The 21,088-nt window shown below is 42.1% G+C and overlaps 1 protein-coding gene across 2 annotated transcripts in view; it reads left to right on the top strand.

Annotated features, from left to right (window-relative positions):
* STPG1 (sperm tail PG-rich repeat containing 1) overlaps positions 1-21,088 on the top strand; it is a 93,396-nt gene that overhangs the window by 27,265 nt on the left and 45,043 nt on the right. For both annotated transcript variants that reach the window (XM_051988225.1, XM_051988226.1), the window contains exon 4: positions 17,089-17,190. In XM_051988225.1, the coding sequence (XP_051844185.1) occupies positions 17,089-17,190 (102 nt within the window). The remainder of the gene's footprint in view (positions 1-17,088; positions 17,191-21,088) is intronic.

A 21,088-nucleotide genomic window follows, 5' to 3' on the forward strand; every position in this document is an offset into this window, starting at 1 on the left:
AAGCTTCCTGGAGAATATGAGGTTTTAGCTGAAATTTTGAAGGAAGCCAAGAGGTGAAAATGAGGGAGAATTTCATTCCAGGTATGAAGGACAGTTAGAGAAAATGTCCAGATTTTGGGTATGGAGCACTTTGTGGGAGGAACAGCAAGGAGGCTGGCTGCCTTCACGAGATCAGAAGAGTACATGTGTGTACATAGAGCATGAATCTATTGTCTTCCATTGTCTTCCACCTCTTCCACCACCAACCCCAATAGAATGCGAAGTCTTTGAAGATAGAGGCTGTTTCATCTTTGTTTTCCCAGTGGTTAGCATGTCTGGAATAGTAGTTGCTTAATAAATGCTTATTAATCAATTGGACAAATTAGCAGAATTCCTTTTGACATTACCATTGATTTCACATGGGAGCGTGCAGATGGAGGATTTGAGGGCATTTAGGTGGCCAAGGGGAGAGAGCACCAGATCTGGGGGCAAGAAGCCTCATGTATATGAATTCAAACCCAGCCTCAGACACTTACTATATGGCTCTGGGCAAGTCACTTTATCGTGTTTACCTCAGTTTCCTCATCTGTAAAATGAGCTGGAATAGGAAATGGCCAACCACTCCAATATCTTTGCTAAGAAAACCCCAAATGGGGTCATGAAAAGTGGGACACAATTGAGAAAACAGTTGAAAAACAATAGTGGGATGGAGAATGTTACCAATGTGGGAGATGGGGGTGGGGTGGTTCTATTGACTGTCATCTTCATAAATGCTCAACATACCAGGATTGTTTAATCTTTTGCAAAATGACCCAGTGTTAATAACTGTTTACTTATTAACCTGCTAACACACCCACAATCTCAGGGGAATTTCAATGAGAGAAAGATAACTGGTGTGCTTTCTTGAATCAGCTACATCTTTTGAGACAGTCACTCAGAAGATTTGATAGTAAATAATAAACTGCATATTGAAATAAGTGGATGGGAACCAGCTGCTCTGTGAAGCATGTCCTGGCCCTGATACTACCCTCTGTGACAGGTATTGATGGCTAGACTTGTCAACAAAATGCCCTGATCCTGTCCAGGCTTTTAAATCTCTTTTTGAGCCTATAATATAGTGTTCTTTAATTTCTTTTAAAACTTTTCTCTTAAAAAATTAATCTTACTTTGATTGACATCTTTTGTTTTTTAATCATCTTTATTTTAGAATACATTCCTCTCTGTCCCTTATCTAATGAACCATCCCTTTGTAACAAAGATTTGTTTTTATCTTTTTGTTCATTTTTTTTGTTCTTTTTTCTAGTGGTTTTTGCTTGCTGTCTTGAAAAGCAGTTCAGCAAAACTAATTAATTCATCAGATTGTCTGATAGTGTATGTAATGCTCCACACCCATGGTCCTCTAGCTCTGAAGTTAAGGAACACACTTATTCCCAACTCTTCTTCAGGGCCAAACATGATCCGCCTTGGTTTTTATAATCAGTTTCTGAAAATGGTAGGATGACTCCAAGTTTCAACCGGGATCTTTAACAAAGAAGAGAGTGTTAAAGTGAATAAAATTGGATAAAATACATTTAACATTTTTATACAGCTTTCTCTGTGCATGATAGAACACCAGGCTTGGAGTCTGGAGGAGCTGATTTCAAATCTGGTCCCAGATACTCACTAACTGTGTGACCCTAGGCAAGTCACTTAACCCTATTTGTTTCAGTTCCCTCAACCATAAAATGCCCTAGAGAAGACAATGGTCAACAACTCCAGTATCTTTGTCAAGAAAACTCCATATGGAGTCACAGAGAGTTGGACATTATTGAAGTGACTAAACAATTGCCAAGCACTTTACCAAGTGCTTTACAAATGTTATTTCATTTGATCAAGATGGCAACTGATCTAATAGACATAGGACAATGGACTGGGAGTCAGAAAGACTTACTTGATATATGAATCTGGGCAGCCTCTCTGAGCCTCAGTTTCCACTGGGGATAATAATTAATACTATCTCATAGGATTGTCATGAGGGTCAAATGACATAACCTTTAAAAAAAATCAAGTAACTTTAATGCTCCTTAAAAAAAGTATTATCTACATGGAAGTCATAGTCATAGAATGATAAAATCAGAAGGAAATAGAATATAGATTATTAAAAAATATTGTACAAAGAGATGATGTAGGGGAGGCAGCTGGGTAGCATAGCAATAGAGCAATTGAACTTAGAATTAAGCAAGTCCAGAGTTAGAATCTTGCTTCTGATACTTAATTGGGCAAAGTTGGTGTTTTCACTTCACACTCATTGTTACAAACCTTGGGACAAGGGTCTTAACTTCTCTATGTATCAGTCCCCCCCAAAAAAAGTGGTGTCAGTCTCAGTTTCCTCTTCTGTAAAATGGTAATGATAATAGCCCCAACTATACAGAGTTGTTGTAAGGATCAAAAGAGATCCAAGGATCATTGATTTAGAGCTGGAAAGGACATTAGAGGTCCATTGAATTTGACCTCATTTTATAGAAAGTGAGGTCCAGAGAGAGTAAGTGACTTGTTCATGGTCACACAGCTAGTATCTGAAGAAAATTTGAATTGAGATCCTGACTCCATGCATAGTACTTTACCCAAAATAGCACACTTCAAATGGTAAAGCTTCTCTATAAATGGTAGCTATAACCATAAGTAGTATTAGCAAGAGTACTGGCTTGCACATCACAGGGCCTGGGTTAATAGCAGAGTCAAGCTTTTTTTAAATACCTGTGATCTTAGGCAAGTCATTTAAACTCTTTGGACCTCAGCAAGGGTGTGGCCTTGCCTCTGTTCTCTTTTGTGCATTTAAAATGCTTCAATAATTCTATTTTCTTTTTCTTTTTGACTACTCTGTCCCTTCCCCTGCCTCCAACCAACCAATTGAAAAAAAGAGAAAGAAAACCAAATCTGTATAGTTAGCGTTGGCCATGCACAAAAAATGTAGGGTTCATTTTGTACCTTGAATCACCTGTCTGTCTTTTCCTCTCATTCTTTTCTTAATCCTCCTTATTTAGCCCTCCAGGGTCATTGATTAGCTGAAATCACTCTCCAGAGGGTGCCAATAGCCTCTTATTTTAATGGTATATTATTTTTCCAGTTAGTTACAAGTAAATATCTTTTTTCAACATTCATTTCCTTCCTTCCTTCCTTCCTTCCTTCCTTCCTTCCTTCCTTCCTTCCTTCCTTCCTTCCTTCCTTCCTTCCTTCCTTCCTTCCCTGAGGTAATTGGGGTTAAGTGACTTGCCCAGGATCACACAGTTAGGAAGTGTTAAGTGTCTGAGGTCATATTTGAACTTAGGTCTTCTTGACTTCAGGGCTGATGCTCTATCCACTGCACTACCTAGCTGCTCCTCAACATTTATTTTTGTAAGATTTTGAATTCCAATTTTTTCTCTCTCCCTCCTTACATGCTCTCTTTTCAAGACAGCTAGCAAACTGATATAAGTTATACATGTACAATCAATTTTTTAAAACATATCTCTATATGAGCCATGTTGGGGGAAAAATCAGAACAAGAGGGGAAAAAACCACAAGAAGAAAACAACAAAGTGAAAATATTATGCTTTGATCCACATTCAGTCTCCATAGTTCTCTCCCTGGATGTGAATGGCAGTTTTTCATCCAAAATCTTATTGGATTGTCTTGGATCCCTATATTGCTGAGAAGAGTCTATCATAACTGATTATTGTACAATGTAGCTGTTATGTGTACAATGTTCTCCTGGTTCTGCTCACTTTGTTCAGCATCAGTTCATGTAAGTCTCTCCAGGCTTTTCTCAAATCAGCTGTTTATCCTTTCTCATAGAACAATAATATTCCATTACATTCATATATCATAACTTATTCAGTCATTCCCCAAATGATGGGCATCTCCTCAATTTCCAGTTCCTTGCCAGTACAAAAAAAAGTTACCAAAATATTTTTTTTTTGCACATGTGGGTCTTTTCACCTTTTTAATGATTTCTTTGGGATACAGACTCAGTAGAAACACTGCTGGATCAAAGGGTATGTGCAGTTTGATAATCCTTTTGGGCAAAATTCCAGATTGCTCTCTAGAATGGTTAGATCATTTCGCAACTCCACCAACATTGTGGTGTCCTATTTTTCCTACGTCTCCAACTTTTATCATTTTTTCCCTGTCATCTTAGCTAATCTGATGGTTGTGAAGTGGTACCTCAGAGTTATTTTAATTTTCATTTCTCTAATTAGTAAAAATTTAAAGCATTTTTTCATGGCTATAGTTGGTTTTAATTTCTTTATCTGAAAACTGCCATTTATATCCTAGCCAAATGATCTTTTCACAGTCAAATCCTTGCTCAGACATCATCTTCCTTGACCACTGCTGCCTTGAACACTGTCCTGGATAACTCTCTCTTTTCTTTAGTTTTTCATGCCACTGATCTGTTCTCTTCCTGTCAGCCTAAAATTAGTTTCCTTTGCTGAGTCTTCAAAGTATTCAGGAAGCTAGCCATGTGTGTTCCCCATGTCTTTGTCCTGGGCCCTCTTCTCTTCTCCAGGGCCAAAACCGTAGTCAGTTTTTGAAGGGTTGGCTGCAAATTTCAGCTGCTCCCAAATTTAACAAAGACAAGGGCATTAAAACAAAATTGGATAAAAAAGAATATTTCTTTTCATTTGGTGATTCCATCAGCTCCTATGGATTCAATTATCATCTCTATATAGATAATCTTTAAGCCTATTTATCCAGCCTTTATGTCTCTCCTGTGCCCTGACTTCACATCTCTAACTGTCACACGAGTAACAAACTAAAAGTCCCACTTTCCCACTAAATGCCCCCTCTTCCTAATTTCTCTTTACTTCTTAGGGTGCCAGCATCATCCCAGTCACCCAGGTTTGAAACATAAATGTCATCCTCGACCCCTCACTCTCCTTATGTCCATTCTACCGCCAAATCCTGTTGCTTCTATCTTTATAGCATCTCTCCCGTAAGTTCTGGACAGTGCCATCGGTCTGGACTGCCTTAGCCTGGTCTGTAGCCTTAACCACTCCTGCCTGGAATATTAGAATTTGCAGCTGGCTGGCCATTCTGGCTCAGGTCTCTCCCCATGCCAGCTGTCAAATGGATCTTCGTTAAGATCTGACTATGTCTCTGAGTCTGACCATCAAAATTCTCTCCTTATTGGTCTGATGAGAGCAAAGTATTATGGAATTGTCACCTTCTTTATTCTAGACATTTGATTTTTATTCTTTTCAGATTTCTGCCCTGTACATATACATCTATATTTTATTTATTTATTTCCTGGAGTCGTGGAACTGGTTTCCTTTGCCACCTCAGTTTCAGACCCAATAAAGCCAGGTTTAGGAGCTGATCCAAAAGCACCATGTTGGGGCCTGCTGGTGTGGTCATTTGTCCCCATTGCTCTTTCTGTCTCAATAATTGGCCTTCGTAGCTGCTGGAGGAGACATGCTTGTTTAAGGAAGTAACTCTCATCAATGGAGCTCATTCTAATTTTCCAGTTGCTCCCTTGGGGCTCCATCCTGCCTTTCACTTTTGGCACCTTCTTTTGTTTTGAACAAAAAAGCAAGAGTTTTTATGCCTGACTCATCTCCCCTGTGATGGGGAGTATGGACATGAACAGCCACTTTGGCCAAGGATGGAAGTCACAGGAACAGGAGGAGAGGAAGACTAAGGACAGGCTCTTACCATTGGTACTATGACCTTCATGGTGAGAGGGTCAGAGGTCTGCCCAATCTTTCATTTCTAGAGGGCAGGAAACTGAGACTCAAAGAGATGAAGTGATTTGTGCCAGTCCATACATCAAGTAAAAACACAATCAAGATTTGAATTCAGTCTCTGCAAGTCCAGGGCTCGGGGATAAGCAGCATGTGCCCAGGAAACAACCAAACTAAAGGGAATTGGAGAAGAATAATGTTCCCTCGTTATTTGTCTATAGTTCTCGAATAATTTCTCCACTGAAATGAGCCAAAAGTTGGCTCAATGTTAATATTAGATATTTTACATATATTTCATAGATTCACAGGATGTTAGAGCTGGGAAGGCCCTAGTATTTGAGAGCAATATCAATTTAGAATACATATTATTTTTTAAAAATTTTGTTATATATTTTATTATTACTATGTTACTATATATACTATATATTTTATTACTATGTTGATACTATATTACTGTAATATACTCTGAGTTAGAAATATCTGAAAAAAACCTTAAGGAAGACCTTGTAGCACACTGAGTAAGTAGGTCTTCTGTGCAGTATTTCTCTGAGGACATGCATAAGACTCAATTATAGAAATCAAGAATAAGTCACTGGGTTGTAGCCTATATTAATTGACATAATGTTGACATAATTCCCATAATGTTGAGATTGCAGATTTTTAAAACAGCATTGATCAAACCTTCCTATGTCCAGACTCTCATTGGTATGCAAATTTTTTTTTTTTTTTTGTGGAATACTTAAGGTTTTTTTTTTTATTATAATTTTTTATTGACAGAACATATGCCTGGGTAATTTTTTACAACATTGTCCTTTGCACTCATTTCTGTTCCAACTTTTCTCCTCCGGAGCTCCCTCCACCCCCTCCCCTAGATGGCAAGCAGTCTTATACATGTTAAATATGTATCGTATATCCTAGATACAATACTTATGTTTTCTATACTTGTGTATATACATAATGTTTCCCCCAACTGAGTGTAAGCTCCTTGAGGACAAGGACTATTTCTTTCATTTTTGTTTTCATACTTCTAGGGCGCTGGCTGGGAGGGCCCTTAGAACAGGGGATGTCAGAGCTGGGAGAGCCCTTAGAACACAGGAGGTCAGAACTGGGAGGGCCCTTAGAACCTGGGAGGTCAGAGCTGGGAGGGCCCTTAGAACCCAGGAGGTCAGAGCTGCAAGGGCTCTTAGAACCTGGGAGGTCAGAGCTGGGAGGGCCCTTAGAACATAGGATGTCAGGGCTGGGAGGGCCCTTAGAACACAGGATGTCAGGGCTGGGAGGGCCTTTAGAACATAGGAGGTCAGAGCTGGGAGGGCCCTTAGAACACAGAGATGAGAGCTGGGAGGGCCCTTAGAACAGAGAATTTCAGAGCCAAGAGGACCCTCTGACATTCTACGTCAGAGCTTAGTGGATCCTTAGAACACAGTATACAGAAGCAGGGATGAAGCTTAGAATAAGGATTAATAGGCCTCAGAGGGCCTTAACCCTCCCTCTCATTGTTCAATAAATCCCATTTGCCTCGTGGACACTTATCTTGTGGGAAGTGTCCAGATCTTTTAGCCCTTAAGCTTTAGTCACCAACAGATGAACGGTTGATCTAGAGTTGAAAGACAAGTTTTATTACCCACCCAGGGTCTCCCAAATCCCTCCCCCCCAGTGGTTCCAGATGTTGGCTCTCCTGTTGTCTCTCAGGAAACCCAGAAGCAATCTCCATCCCATTTGCCTTGCACATGCCTCATTCAACTTGCTGAAAGCTGGAGGTCAAGCCCTGGATGGCTGTTAAGATTTGTTAACAAACCATGTCTAGCTCTTCTCCCTCCCTTGAGGCTAACCACACAGTGGATGTCCCTCAGTTGGGAAATGGCTGAATAAGTTATGATATATGAATGTAATGGAATATTATTGTTCTATAAGAATCCTCACTACCCATAAGCCTGAAGCAAAGATCCCAGCAGGTTTCCTGTACATAACACTGTACTTCTTCCTTCTGGCTAGATTGTAGTCTTGACTGAGGTATTGGGTATAGCTCATTCCTGCTTTATAAACTGCTGGATTAACTAAACGAAGTCCTGACTAGGGGCTTGGGAACCTATTTTCTTTGCTGTCTGTTGATAAAACAGTTCTGCTCCATTTAATATATATATACATCCATATATTTTTATTAAAGTTTTTTAATTTTCAAAACACATGCATGGATAATTTTTCAACATTAACCCTTGCAAAATGTTGTGTTCCAATTCCCCCTCTTCTCCTCACTCCCCTAGATGGCAATAATCCAATATATATTAAACATAATAAAAAATATTAACATATATTTATTAACCCTAAACAATGATCCAGGTCCTGTTGATATGTAGAAAAAAAATGAGATAGTCTCTATCCCCAATGTAGGAAAACTTTTTTTTATAATGATTAATAGCATATCTGTAAAACTCATTGGGACAGCTAGATGATGCAGTGGATAGAGAGCTGGGTTTGGAGAAGATCCATCTTCCTGAGTTCAAGTCCAACTTCACTTAGTAGCAGTGTGACTCTGGACAAGTCACCTAACTCTGTTTGCCTCAGTTTCCCCATCTGTAAAATGAGTTGGAGAAGGAAATCGCAAACCATTACAGGATCATTGTCAAGAAAACCCCAAATGGAGTCTAGTTCACCTGGCTAGTCACACAGGAGGCAGAGGCAGGATCCTGCTTAGGCAAGATGCCAGTGCTGTCCCTCTTCCCACCCTGGCCTTCCCCAGCCCTCTAAATTCTAGTGCTCTCCTTTTAAGTATTTCCTATTATCCTGTATATCGATTGCATAAATATATTTATTTGCTTATTGTCTTCCCCCATTGCATTGCAAGCTCTTTGAGGGCAGGGCAACAACTATCTCTTGTTTCTTTTTGTATCCGTAGTATTTAATACAGTTCCTGGCACATAGTAGATGCTTAATTCATATTTATTGACTGCCTGACCCTAGCTCCAAAATCTAGTTCTTTCTACTGTCCCAAGCTGCACTGCAATCCCATCACTTTTTTCAACAATTATTGTGTTTGTGACTTTTTAGCACGCCATTTCTTCTTTCAGAACATGTTATCCTCCTCTCCACAGCAGTTCTCCCAAACTTTTTTATCCCTCCTTAAACCTTCTTTGGTTCCCTTACCTCCTCCATTTCTCTTAGTTGAGAATTTTGCCCCATAACTTACAGAGGAAAAAATGAGTCCATTTGCTGTGAGCTCCCTCTTCTCCGATCTTCCTCATCTCCCAGCACTCTTGATTTCTTTTGCCACAATCTCCATCTGGGTCAAATTAGTCTGTCAACTAATAATTCAGGAAGTAGTTCACGAACAGCTCCCTAGGACTAGCTGGTAAAAGGGCAGGATCTCTCCACTGTCCTTTAAGATTTCTGTGACTTAGAAAATACTCTTGTTTGGACAAGGATTTAATCTGAAGTCCATAAGGTTTTTTCTTTTTAAATACTTTGACAACTCTGTTTTAATATAATTTATTTCCTCTGTAATCCTCTGTATTTTATTTTATTTAAAAATACTGTTTTGAGAAGAGGTCTCCAGGTTCTACCAGACTGCCAAACCTGATGGAGGTAGAGAGGGAGCGCGTGACAGACAAAAAGAAGGAAAGTGTTGTAGTATCTGAACTCCTAGGACCCTGATCCTCCTTCTTGTGTCAGGGTGCATTTGTGCATGTTTTCTCAGAATCCTTTTACTTCCAGGTTCAGGCCATGTGGTACCCAAGAAAGAGCCCTGATTTTGGAGCCAGGGAACTCCCATTCGAATCACAACTTTGTCATTTTCTGCCTATGTGCCCTTGAACAAATAATCTGATCTTTTCTGGCCTCTGTTTCTTATGTGGAAAAGAGGAGCATCTGCTGGCCTCTGAAATCCCTGTCTATATTCACAATATTGGTGTCCCTTCTTCCATGGTGCCTTCTCTGATGTCCCCCAAGCACCTTCTCCATCTTCAGAATTTCTGAGAGCATTTTCCCTGGACTTCTCCTTAGCTCTTACCACATTCATCCTCATATCCTATTTCCTAGCATTCTAAGTAAAATGCAAACTCTGCATGTTTTGAATCTTTGGACCTGCAAGGTCTTTATGCAATAAGGATCTAAAGTGTCAGCAGAAGATTTTAGTATTTGTTAAATTAAATAAGGATCTGGAGGGTAGAAATATGCAATTGAAAGGAGGAAGGGCCCTGCTAGCATGCCATGGGCTGCCCAAAGACCTGGTAATAGTTAGCTGAGAAGCTTCAAATATCCGAAGGGCTGATGTGGAAGACAAATCAGCTCCAGGAGGTGGAACTGGGTAGGGTGCGGGAAGTTCCAAAGTACGTTGATTTGGGCTTGATGTTGGGAATGACTTCCAGATAATGGGAGCTATGTCTTAAAATAGAAAAGGATGCTGGGATAGAACAAGGGTTTTTTCCCATTGTTTTTTCACTGGAGGTCTTCAAGCAAAGACTGTGACCAGTTACTCCAGTATGTTATACTAAGGGTATATGTTCAGGTTCTATGAGTCAGACTGTGAGGTGATTTTCAACACTGAGCTTCTGTGATTTTTTTAAACTGTATTTAATTTTTTAAAAAAATTCTCTACTTTGATGGTACATAGAAGGTACCTGGTAAACACTACGCCTTAAATGAATGATCTCTGGACTTGAAATTAGGAAAACTTCAGTTTGAATCCAGCCTCAGACAACTATGAGTTACCCTAGACAAGTCACTTAAATAGGCCTGATTTGGTTTCTTCATCTTCTGAATGGGAATAATAATAGGACCCACTTCCCAGGATCATTATGAGGATCAAATGAGAAAGTGGATTGGAAGAAACTTTATAAAACTTGTAGTCCTATAAATGTCAACTATTTCCCTTTTTAAAAAATTAAATGTTTATATCTTTTGTATTCCTATCCCCGATGTTTCTTAGTGTAACCTTTTCCCTTCCTACCAAGAGAGGCATCCTATAAAATGGAGAATAAGAAAAAAGAGGAAAAACATTCAGTATAACTATTTAGGATATTGGAGAGGGGAAATGAGATCTGGGTGTTTCACACCCAGAGAACCTCACCTTGGCAAAGAAAGGGAGTAGGGAGGTACTTTTTTCTGGCTCTTCTTTGGGACCAAGCTGGATTTTGTTTAGTCAGTTGAGTCCTGTCGACTTTTGTGACCTCATCTGGAGTTTCCTTTTCCAGCTCATTTTACAAATGGGGAAACTGAGGCAAGCAGAATAAAGTGACTTAGCTAGGATCACACAGCCAGTAAGTGTGTGAGGCTGGATTTCAACTCAGGTCTTTTGATATCAGACTTTGGCACTCTATCCTCTGTACCACCTAGTTGTAATTCTTTCTGTAAAGTGCTTTATAAATATAATCTGTTGTCATCAGTTGTATAACTATGAAGGTACTTCTGCAGGAAATCGTTCATAAGAGAATGTCTTTTCCCACTCACTTCCCCTCCTGAACTTCCTCAGGGTCTCCAGAAATTCAAGATCACATTAATCCTGAGACTCAGATCTGCTTTGTATCCCTTGCTCCTGGGTTTCTACCACCCCAACTGGAGAGGCAGAGAGTGGACTTCCAACTGATCCCCCCAGATTCTCCATTTAAGGAGGGCTCTAGAGCAGCCTTCTCATGATTTTCATGCTGGCTGGACTCCTCCTGACCTCATCATCCCACTCCCTCTCTCTTTCAGATTCTTTTTATGGTGGTTGCCTCATTAGACTGTATTCTCTTGGAGAGCAAAAACTGTTTTTGCCTATGTCCAGCACTTAGCTTAGTGCACGGCACATAGTAGGTATTTAACAAATGTTTGTTGACTGACATAAGATATCATCCTTGCCCTCAAGGATATTATAGCCCAGTTGGAGAGATGATGCATGTATATAAATCATGTCAAGAAGCAGAAATAGAGGTAGAATCAGGGAGGGGACATTGGAGGCATTGGAAAAGGTTCTGAGTGAGGGCTTGCCAACTGATGGACAGATAACCCAATTTATTGAGACTTAGGGAGAAGAGAGTTAATAGGAGTTAATGAGAACTCACCTTCAGGATTTACAGGAGCTCTCTCCTCACAACAAACCTGTAAGGCCTCTGTGCTCCAGAGACTTTTCCAGTTTTCTAGACACCTTTCACAGACCCGACCCATCTTTTCTAGACCAGACCAGCCCCTGCCTACTGTGAGATGGGCATACTGAACATTGCCCACTGCTATCATGGCAGAGTTTGGAGGAAGGGCTCTACACCACACTCAATGGCTCTTTCTCTAGCTACCGATGTTCTGTTTGGATTCATTCCTCAATTATTTATATATTCTTACCCCATTTCACATGCTCCCTTTTCAGTGATTCTAAACTCCTGGCTACAAAAGTACAAACTCCCCATTCCCAACTGCTCTCTGCCTCACTCTCATCTGGCTCAACCCAACCCCAAAGATCCCGATCCCCATCTGCCCAACCTTCCATTGTGCTCTCTGGAATATCTATTCAGTCATTAACAAACTTGCTTTGATCTGAAAATTTTCCATTCCTATTCTTTCCATCTTATGGTGTTCACTTTACCGGCTCCTTCCTGATGACACAGCTTCCTTGGCCACACTTTTCAAAGCTGATTTCACTTTCCCTCTTATCCCTAACCTCACAGTCATGATTCAAGAGTTGGAATACTTCTTACTTCACATTGCCATATATTCTCCCTTTACTCCCACCACTGAGTAATCTCTTCTTTTTGAGTGTCACAATTTTCAAATTTCTGAACTCATATTATCTGCTGATCGCCTCCACCCTGGGACATTCTCCTTTCTTCTGTGAATTTAGTGTCTGGCTTTTCCTCCCTCCCAACTTTTGTAATTAATGTTAATACTGAAGAAGATATTAACATGTATTTATGTTCCATCTCAAGTATTCCAACTTTCCAGTTGTTCAATCTACTTCATCCCCATGATCTACATATGCTTCATCTCAGTTACACACAGAAATTGTCATACCCTCGTTCTCACTCTCGCTTATACATTTTCTTCTATGCTCATGAAATCCCAAATTCCTTCATTTGATCATAATCATAATCATAAAATTATTCCATCTTCCCCTCTGCCTTGTGATATTTAATCCTGTTCTTCATCCTCACTATGACTTCTGATTCCTCTACCCCTCAATTCATTACATTGTCCACTCTTTCTTATCTCCATACCTTGGTGACTAGAATCATTACACATTTATGTTACATAATCTTACCTGGACCTTCACTGTAGCAAGACAATCCTTGCTACCACTAATTTACTTGTAATTTATTCCCTTCTCACTCTCTATGACATTTCAAAATCTTTTCATTCTTGCTCAAGCCTCCCACATCATTCTCTGCCTCTTCCTCTCAGCTAAGGACCTTATGTCATAAACTTCTGGAAAAACTGTGGCCATTGGATGAGACCTTCCTTGTCTTCCATCTTCTTCATCACTTTCCTATCTCTTCCTTCACCCTTTTGTTGCTAATGAAGAGGTGGCCCTTCTTCTTGCCAAGGTAACAAGAAGCAATCTTTCCATACAACCTTGAATCTGATCCTTTCTCATTTTCTCAAGTAGGTTGCCCCTTCTATCCTTCAGATCTCTCACTATCTACTAACTCCTTCCCTGCAGCCTACAAATCATGCCCATATTTCTCTCATTCTTAAAAATACTCCTTTCTTGCCCTCCATTCCCCCTCCCCAACTACTGTCCCATAACTCTTCTTTCCTTTCCTTTAGAAGGAGAACTACCATCCATTTCTTCACTTCCTTCACTCTCATGTGATTTTTAAAATCCAATATATGCACACATATTTATACAATTATCTTGCAGCATAAGAAAAATCAAATCAAACAGGAAAAAATGAGAAAGAAAACAAAATGCAAGCAAATAACAGAAAGAGTGAAAATGCTACGTTGTGTTCCACACTCAGTCCTCCCATGGTCCTTTCTCTGGGTGTAGAGGGCTCTCTCCAGCACAAGATCATTGGCACTGACCTGAATCACCTCATTGTTGAAAATAGCCATGTCCATCAGAACTGACCATCACATAATCTTGTGGTTGCTGTGTACAGTATTTCTTAATTCTACTCACTGCACTTAGTATCAGTTCATGTAAGTTTCTCCAGGCCTTCCTGAAATCATCCTGTTAGTCATTTCTTACAGAACAATAATATTCCATAACATTCATATACCACAATTTACTCAGCCATTCTCCAACTGATGGGCATCTACTCTGTTTCCAGTTCCTTGACACTTAAAAAAAAGGATTTCCGAGGCAGTTAGGTGGGGCAGTGGATAGAACACTAGCTCTGAAGCTCTGAGTTCAAATCTGGTCTCAGATACTTAACACTTCCTAGCTGTGTGACCCTGGGAAAGTCACTTAACCCCAATTGTCTCAGAAAAAAAAAAAAGGGCTGCCACAAACATTTCTGTACATGTGGGTCCCTTTCTCTCCTTTAAGATCTTTTTAGGATACAAGTTCAGTAGAGACACTGCTGGATCAAAGGGTATGCACAGTTTGATAGCCCTTTGGGCTTTAACACTCTATTTAAAGATCTCTTTTAGCTCTAATGCTATCCTATCCTAGCCCAAATTGCTCTCCAGAATGGCTGGATCCACCAACAATGTATTAGTGTCCTAGTTTTCCCACATCCCCTCCAACATTTGCCATTATCTTTCCTGATCATCTTATCCAATCTGATTTTTAACTCTCTGGCTTCTAACCTCATTATCAGACTGAAATCACTCTCTCCTAAGTCACCAATTATCTCTTAATTATTATATCTCATGGCCTTTTCTCATGTCTGCCTCATCATTCTTGACCTCTCTGCAACCTTTGACATTGTGAAGCATCCTTTCCCCCCAGGTACTTGCTCCTTTCTAGGTTTTTGTGATACAAGTGTCCTGGTTATCTATCAGTTATCTGTTAGCATAATAATGCTCTTTTACCTGTCTGACAGCTTCTTCTCCATCATACCCACTAATCATGGCAGTCTCAAGACTCTGTCCTGGACTCTCTTCTCTTTTCCTTTTATGGTATCCTTTTCATCTCATATGTTCCTATGGGCTAAATTATTATTTCTATGTAAATAACTCCTAGATCTATACATTTACTCCTAACCTCTGTCCTATGGGCAACTAGGTAGTATAGTGGATAAAGTGCTGGCTTGGAGTTGGGAAGACCAGAATTCAAATCTAGCCTCACACACTTACTAGTTATATGATTCTAGACAGTCACTTAAGTCTGTTTGCCTTAGTTTCCTCATCTGTAAAATGAGCTGGAATAGAAAATGGCAAATCATTTTCTTTGTCAAGAAAATCCCAAATGGGGTCACAAAGAGTAAGGCATGGCTGAAACAACTGAGCAACAGTTTCTCTCATAAGTTACAGTCTCAAATTACCAACCAATTACTTCTTGAACATCTTGAACTGGATGTTCTATAGACAGCTAAAATTCAACATGTTCCAGACACAATTCATTATATTCTTCTCTCACAACCTCTTTCCAAACTTTCTAAGTCCATTACCATCCTTCCAGTCCCCCAGGCTAGGGATCATCCTCAGTTCCTCACTCTTCTCTCTCTTCTCCAATCTGTTGCCAAGTCTTGTTGTTTCTACCTTTACAATACCTCTCATTGTCTGTCCTCTTCTTTTCATGAAAACAGCCACCACCCTGGGGCAAACTGTCTTTACCTCCCATGTCCCCATCACCTCCTGTCTACCTCAGATTTTTTTCCGCTCTAGTCCATCCTTCAGATTCAATTGCCAAACTCATCTTTCTAGTGCAATTGCCCATATCATTCCCCTCCTCAATAAACTCCATGGCTCCCTATCACCTCCAGGATTGAAAAGAAAATCCTCAGTTTGGCTTTTAAATCCTTTCAATATCTATTTCTTCCAACCTTTTCAGTCTTTTTTACACTTTACTCTCCTCCCCACATCCTCCCATCCAGGGACATTGATCTTTGGGTTCTTTTTTGACTGACTGTTCTCCATGCACAGAATGTTTTTGTCTGGGCTTCTCAAATCTCTCTTGAGGTTCAATTCAAATCTCACTTAATTTTCTTCCCTATGAGATTACTTCCCTCCCCATTTACACTGTATATTCTTGTACAGTGGTTTGCATTGTTGCCTCCCCATTAGAATGTGAATGCTTTGAAAACAGGTTTTTAATTTCTTTGTATCCTCGGTATCTAACACAGTGCCTGGTATAGAGTAAGTGCTTAATAAATGTTTATTGATTGATTCATTGTGGAGAACCTTGAAGACAAGATTAAGGTTGTTAGTCATTCAGAAATGGGGAGCCACAGAAAGCTTCTGAGCATGAGAGTGATTTCATTATACACATTTCTCTTATTTCTAAACATCCACACTAAATACTGCTAATACAGAACTCTTAGTAAACAGCCTGGAAGTTTAAATAGAAGCCTGCTGAATTGGAATAGGAGGAATATTCCAAGACTTTCATGCAATCTCCTGGCTTGCACATCCTATTCTGTTGGGTACCCAAAGGGAGGGGTAACCAGTTTAACAGATATTCTGGGCTGTGCCTTATAACCTGACCAAGGACCCTTATGAAGGTGTGACGTATATGGTGATGGGAAAGGGATAGTAGTGATATTCTCTCTTATCTTATGACCACCCCCATCATAGTGGACAGCAGGTAGGACTCTGGGCACTGGGAGAAGGATATAGTAGTGATAGGATGGGAGTTGTAGTGGTGATGTGAAGTTCTGTTGGGTGAAAAACAATTGACCCTCTAAATTTCAGTGCCTTGAGGCAAAGTTCCAGCTGTCTCAGCCTAATTACAGACATGCCTTTTTAGAAAATGAAGAGTTGCTTTAGGTGATCTCTAATATCTTCTAACTTTAACATTCTGTCTAAAGATCTCTTTTAGCTCTAACGTTATCCTAGCACTTTATGTTCTAAGGTCCTTTCCAAATCAGACATTTGGTGTTCTAAGTTCCCTTCCTGCCTAGCAGATGGTTCCCTCTCCTAAACCCCCATTCCTCCCACAATCCCCACATGCTTGCATTCCTTGGTTCTTGCAGCAGGCATCAGAACCGCTAGTTACAGTTTAAGAGATGGGAAACCGGAAGCCCAGATATCAATGCTACAGGCTCACAGAGAGTGAATAGCAGCGCTGAGAGTAGAACCCAGGCTTCCTAATTCCCAATTCCTCTTTGGGAAGTGGCACTTTTAGCAGGTGAAAAGGCATTTGGAGAAATAGGCAGAAGCTGGGACCTTTGATGTACTTGGCAATGCACTCACTTAATGGGCATTCTCACCCAGAGGCACAAGGGCAGCAGAGGGGACTGGAATGAGCAGTGTCTGGTACCCAGCTGGCACTTAATAAATGCTTGATTGATGATCAAATGGCTGACTGTTTGACAGATATTCCCTTTCTCTTTCTCCCCAGGATGAAAACCCAGGTCCAGGTTTCTACAATGTCATTCATCAATCTCCAGAGTTCAACAGTGTCTCACTATCAAAGAAAGGAACAGGATGTTTTCCTTCTGTGGTGAGACAACCTTCTTCTTCTTCTTCTTCTTCCTTCTTAGCCAGAAACCAGAGCACCATCATTACTGGCTTCCTGTGTCTTTTATTATCTCCTTCCTTCCCATTAATGAGGCTGCACATCTGTTAGGTGCTTTTCTGTCTACCCAAGGCTTTCACCCCAATTACCTCATTTGGAGCTTACGACATCCTTCTAGGTAATGAGAATAGCAACAATAATAGTAATAATGATGATGATGATAATAACAGCTAACATTTATGTAGAGAACTTTAAAGTTTATAAAACACTTTCCATGGATTATCTCACTTGATCCTCACCTCCAGTCCTGAGAGTCAGGTGCTATTATCCCCTCCATTTTACAAATGAGAAATCTGGAAGTTAAATGAATGGCTCAAGATCCCACAGGTAATGAGGACAGGAGAAAGGATTTGCATCCAGGCTTTCTTACCCCCTGCCACTTGGGTATTGATCATTTTGGATTGAAAATATGGAAATTGAATTAGTTTCTTAAAGAGTTGGGAACTCCTGGGACTATTGCTCCTAATAGGTTTATTGATCCCAAATCCAAGCTAGTTTCCCACAATGCCAGATAACTTTGATTTTATCTGAAAAGCCTTAAATTTTTCACAGACACGGCCCCAGGTGGGAGACAAACTTTCCTCTTAAATAGTCTTTGCCCATTCTGTAGACGGGTAAATAGAAGCTGTGAGAGGTTCCACTTTGTTGCCACACCCTGCGCCACATCCAGGCAGAGCTGGGGAGAGAAGCTTGACAGAGAATTCCCAATCTGGTCATTTAGGATGATTCAGCTGGGTATCCTAGCAAAGCAATGACAATAATATTTGTAGCGTGCTTTCTGATGACCAAGCACTTGCCTCATAAGAACCGAAGAAGTAGAGAGTGTGCTGTCATCATCTCCCTTTTCCAGTGATGAAACAGGGCCCTGTCAGAATCTTTCAGGAGAGGCTCTGGGTCTGAGGGTTTATAACCACATCTAAATATATACAATGAGGCATCAAGGGGTCTTGGTCAAGTCCAAATCATTCTGAACCATGAATGGCAAAAATATCCAGAGGATGGCATTTGAAGGCTGATTATTATGGTGTTTAAATGGGGCAGGGATGACAGAGAGCACTTCAGGACCTGGGCCTCTCCCTGAGGAGCTCTTGCCTCTGCTTTTTCATCCGTGGATAACACGTTCTCAATACTAAGCACTGGGGCTTGGGAGGAGAGCCCCGGAGAGGAGGGAGCCGATCCCCTGCTTTCATGGAGAGGTTCTTGATTTACGAGAGTGTTCCCCACCACAGGGGATCTCAGGGCCCTTTACAAGCCCTCCTCAGAGCTCCTCCAGAGCGGAGTGAAGGCTCCCGCCGTGGCTTGGGACTGGAGGCTGGGGTGCAATTGCTCAACTTCTCCCCAGCTTTGAAGTAAACGCGGCAGCTCAGGCCTGGCCGCCCACGTCTCCAGCGGGTTCAAGACCCATCCTGCCGGGTCAGAGGGACCACACCTTGCCTGACGCCACAGGCACCTTGCCAGCACATCGCTGGCTCGTCCCCAGCCCTCGGAAGGCACGCAAGGGACGTGCCCTCCCCCTGGCACACTCGCCAGCCAGCGAACCCTCACCCGGGCTGCGAGCAGAGCGCCACCTCCCACCGGCCCGTTGCTTCATCCTGTCGGGAGGCAGGACTGCTCATCCATCCCCCTCGCCCTGAGGGATTGTGGGAATCCACCTGTCAGTGACTGAGGCTCACACACAGCGCAGAAACACGCTAGGAGTTCTGGCTGTCACTGGCTGAGTCACCAGCTGGCACTTCCTGCAACACCTAGATTTCCTCCCAGTGAGGGGGGCTCTGCCCACAGCCGGGCTCCATTCCTCATCGGGCACCTTGCCCGGCAAGGTTATCTGCAACAACCAAGGCTTATGTGGCACCTACTATGGGCCAGGCTCCGTGGCCAAGTGCTGTCATTTTTTTTTATAAACATGATCTCATTTGCTCCTTAGAATGACCCAGGGAGGTAGGTGCTGTTATCCCCATTTTCCATAAGAGGAAACTGAGGCAGACAGCGAGTGAGTGACTTGTTCAGGATCACACAGATAGTCACTGTCTGAAGCTGAATTTGAACGCAGGTCGCCCTGACTTTGGGCCCCACACTCTATCCACTTTGCTGCCTGAATCCTGAGATGGATCCACATGGAGCCTGCTCTTAAGAACACCTGGATGTGGGGAGGGGCAGACACATAAACTCTCCTGATCCAAGAGAAAGGAAAAGGAGAGACATGCAAATGCTAGCAGAAATCCCGGGAGAGACGGGTCCATTTCAGCTGGAGGAGGAGGTGATGGAGGAGAGGCCGTCTCCCAAGGTGAGCCTGGAAGAAAGGGCAGGACTTCAGCATGAAGCTGGTCAAGGGGAGCCGATGAGGAAATGAAAGACACAAAAGCTGACATCTCCATAGCGCTCTGAGCTCAGCAGAGCACGTCCATGCTGCCTTGCCGGCCCCCTAATGGCACCGAGAGGAGGGGCTTTAAGTATTTTAGAGATAATCTAAGGCGTCATTGAGGGCCTTGTCCTGGTCACTCGGGGACTCGTGTGGTTGTTATTGTTCGTCCTTCGGCCTCCAAGGGGACCATGACGTCAGGGAGGTGCTACAACACCCAACTGAATCGGATCTACCCAGGTGTGATAAACCCAGGTTAAGTCACATGGCTGGGAGTGACCATGGCAGGATTTGAATCTAGGTCTCCTTGACTGCAGGTCCAGCGCTCTCTGTCCATCACACCATGACACAGCAAGGCAGTAGGGGAGTATGATGGTAGGGGATCGGGGGCGTCTGGGGTTTCCATGGAAGCAGGACAGGTTGGCTAGGATACAGAATATTGAAGGGGAATATCCAGAGTCTTAAAGTTGTAAATAAACTCTAGAGTCCATTGATAGTGGGGAGCCATTGAAATTTTCGGATAGAGGACGGAAGGGCAGTGGAGCAGCAGGATGGGAGAGGGTCTGACCTGGATGTCGCTGAGGGAGTAGAAATGAGGGGCCAGAGAGGAGAGGTCCTGAGAAGGAAGGAAGGACTTAGCTGGAGGATGACAGAGAACAATGTGTCAGAAAGGACTCTCACATGATGGAGTCACAGCTCAGGACAAGCCAGTGATAAATGGGCTCCAGGAAGTGGGGATTCTCAGATTTGGAGCTCCAAGGCCATCGACTGCAGCTCGTGAGTCCCCTTGATGACCCCCCAGACAGATAGCCATCCAGGCCTCCAGGTAGGGGGGACCCACTGCCTCCAAGCCAGTCCCTTCCAGTTGTAACTGTGCACAGCTCTATGATGGATAGGAGATTAAAAAAAAAAAAAACCTAAAATAGCCTCTCTTTAACCTCCATCCATTGTGTTCATTGCTAATTCTACCCTGGGGACCACAGAGCTATAGGTCTTTAAATACTTGAAGACAGGTGTTATGAATTCCAGTCCAGTTCAATCCAAGTCAATCCAGTCCAATCGAATCCCCAAAGCTCTTATTAAGTCTCTTCCATGGCCAAAGCACTGTGCTGTGGACCCAGATTACAAAACCAAAACCAAAAATATTCCCTGTCTTTCTCTCTTACCAAGTTTTCTGAGTGCCATGGTCCCAGAGACTTTGGCGAGCCCTCATCCTGCATGACCTCCAGGCTCTCCTTGGTACTGGCCATCTTTTTTGGGGTGGTTTTCAGATCTTTGAACCCAAGGATCCGCCTCGGCTCACTGGCCGGGGTGGCCCTGTGGGTGGGGAAAGCAGTATGTCACTGTGGCTGCCCGGCACTCAGAAGATGTGGGTTCTGACCCTGCTCTGACACTTAGGGGTCATTGCTCAGAGGAGGTATGCAGTACAGAGTTTTGGCAAATCATTTCTGGACCTCAAATACA

This window comes from Antechinus flavipes, chromosome 3, assembly GCF_016432865.1.
Source record: "Antechinus flavipes isolate AdamAnt ecotype Samford, QLD, Australia chromosome 3, AdamAnt_v2, whole genome shotgun sequence".
In the NCBI taxonomy this organism is placed as follows: Eukaryota; Metazoa; Chordata; class Mammalia; order Dasyuromorphia; family Dasyuridae; genus Antechinus; species Antechinus flavipes.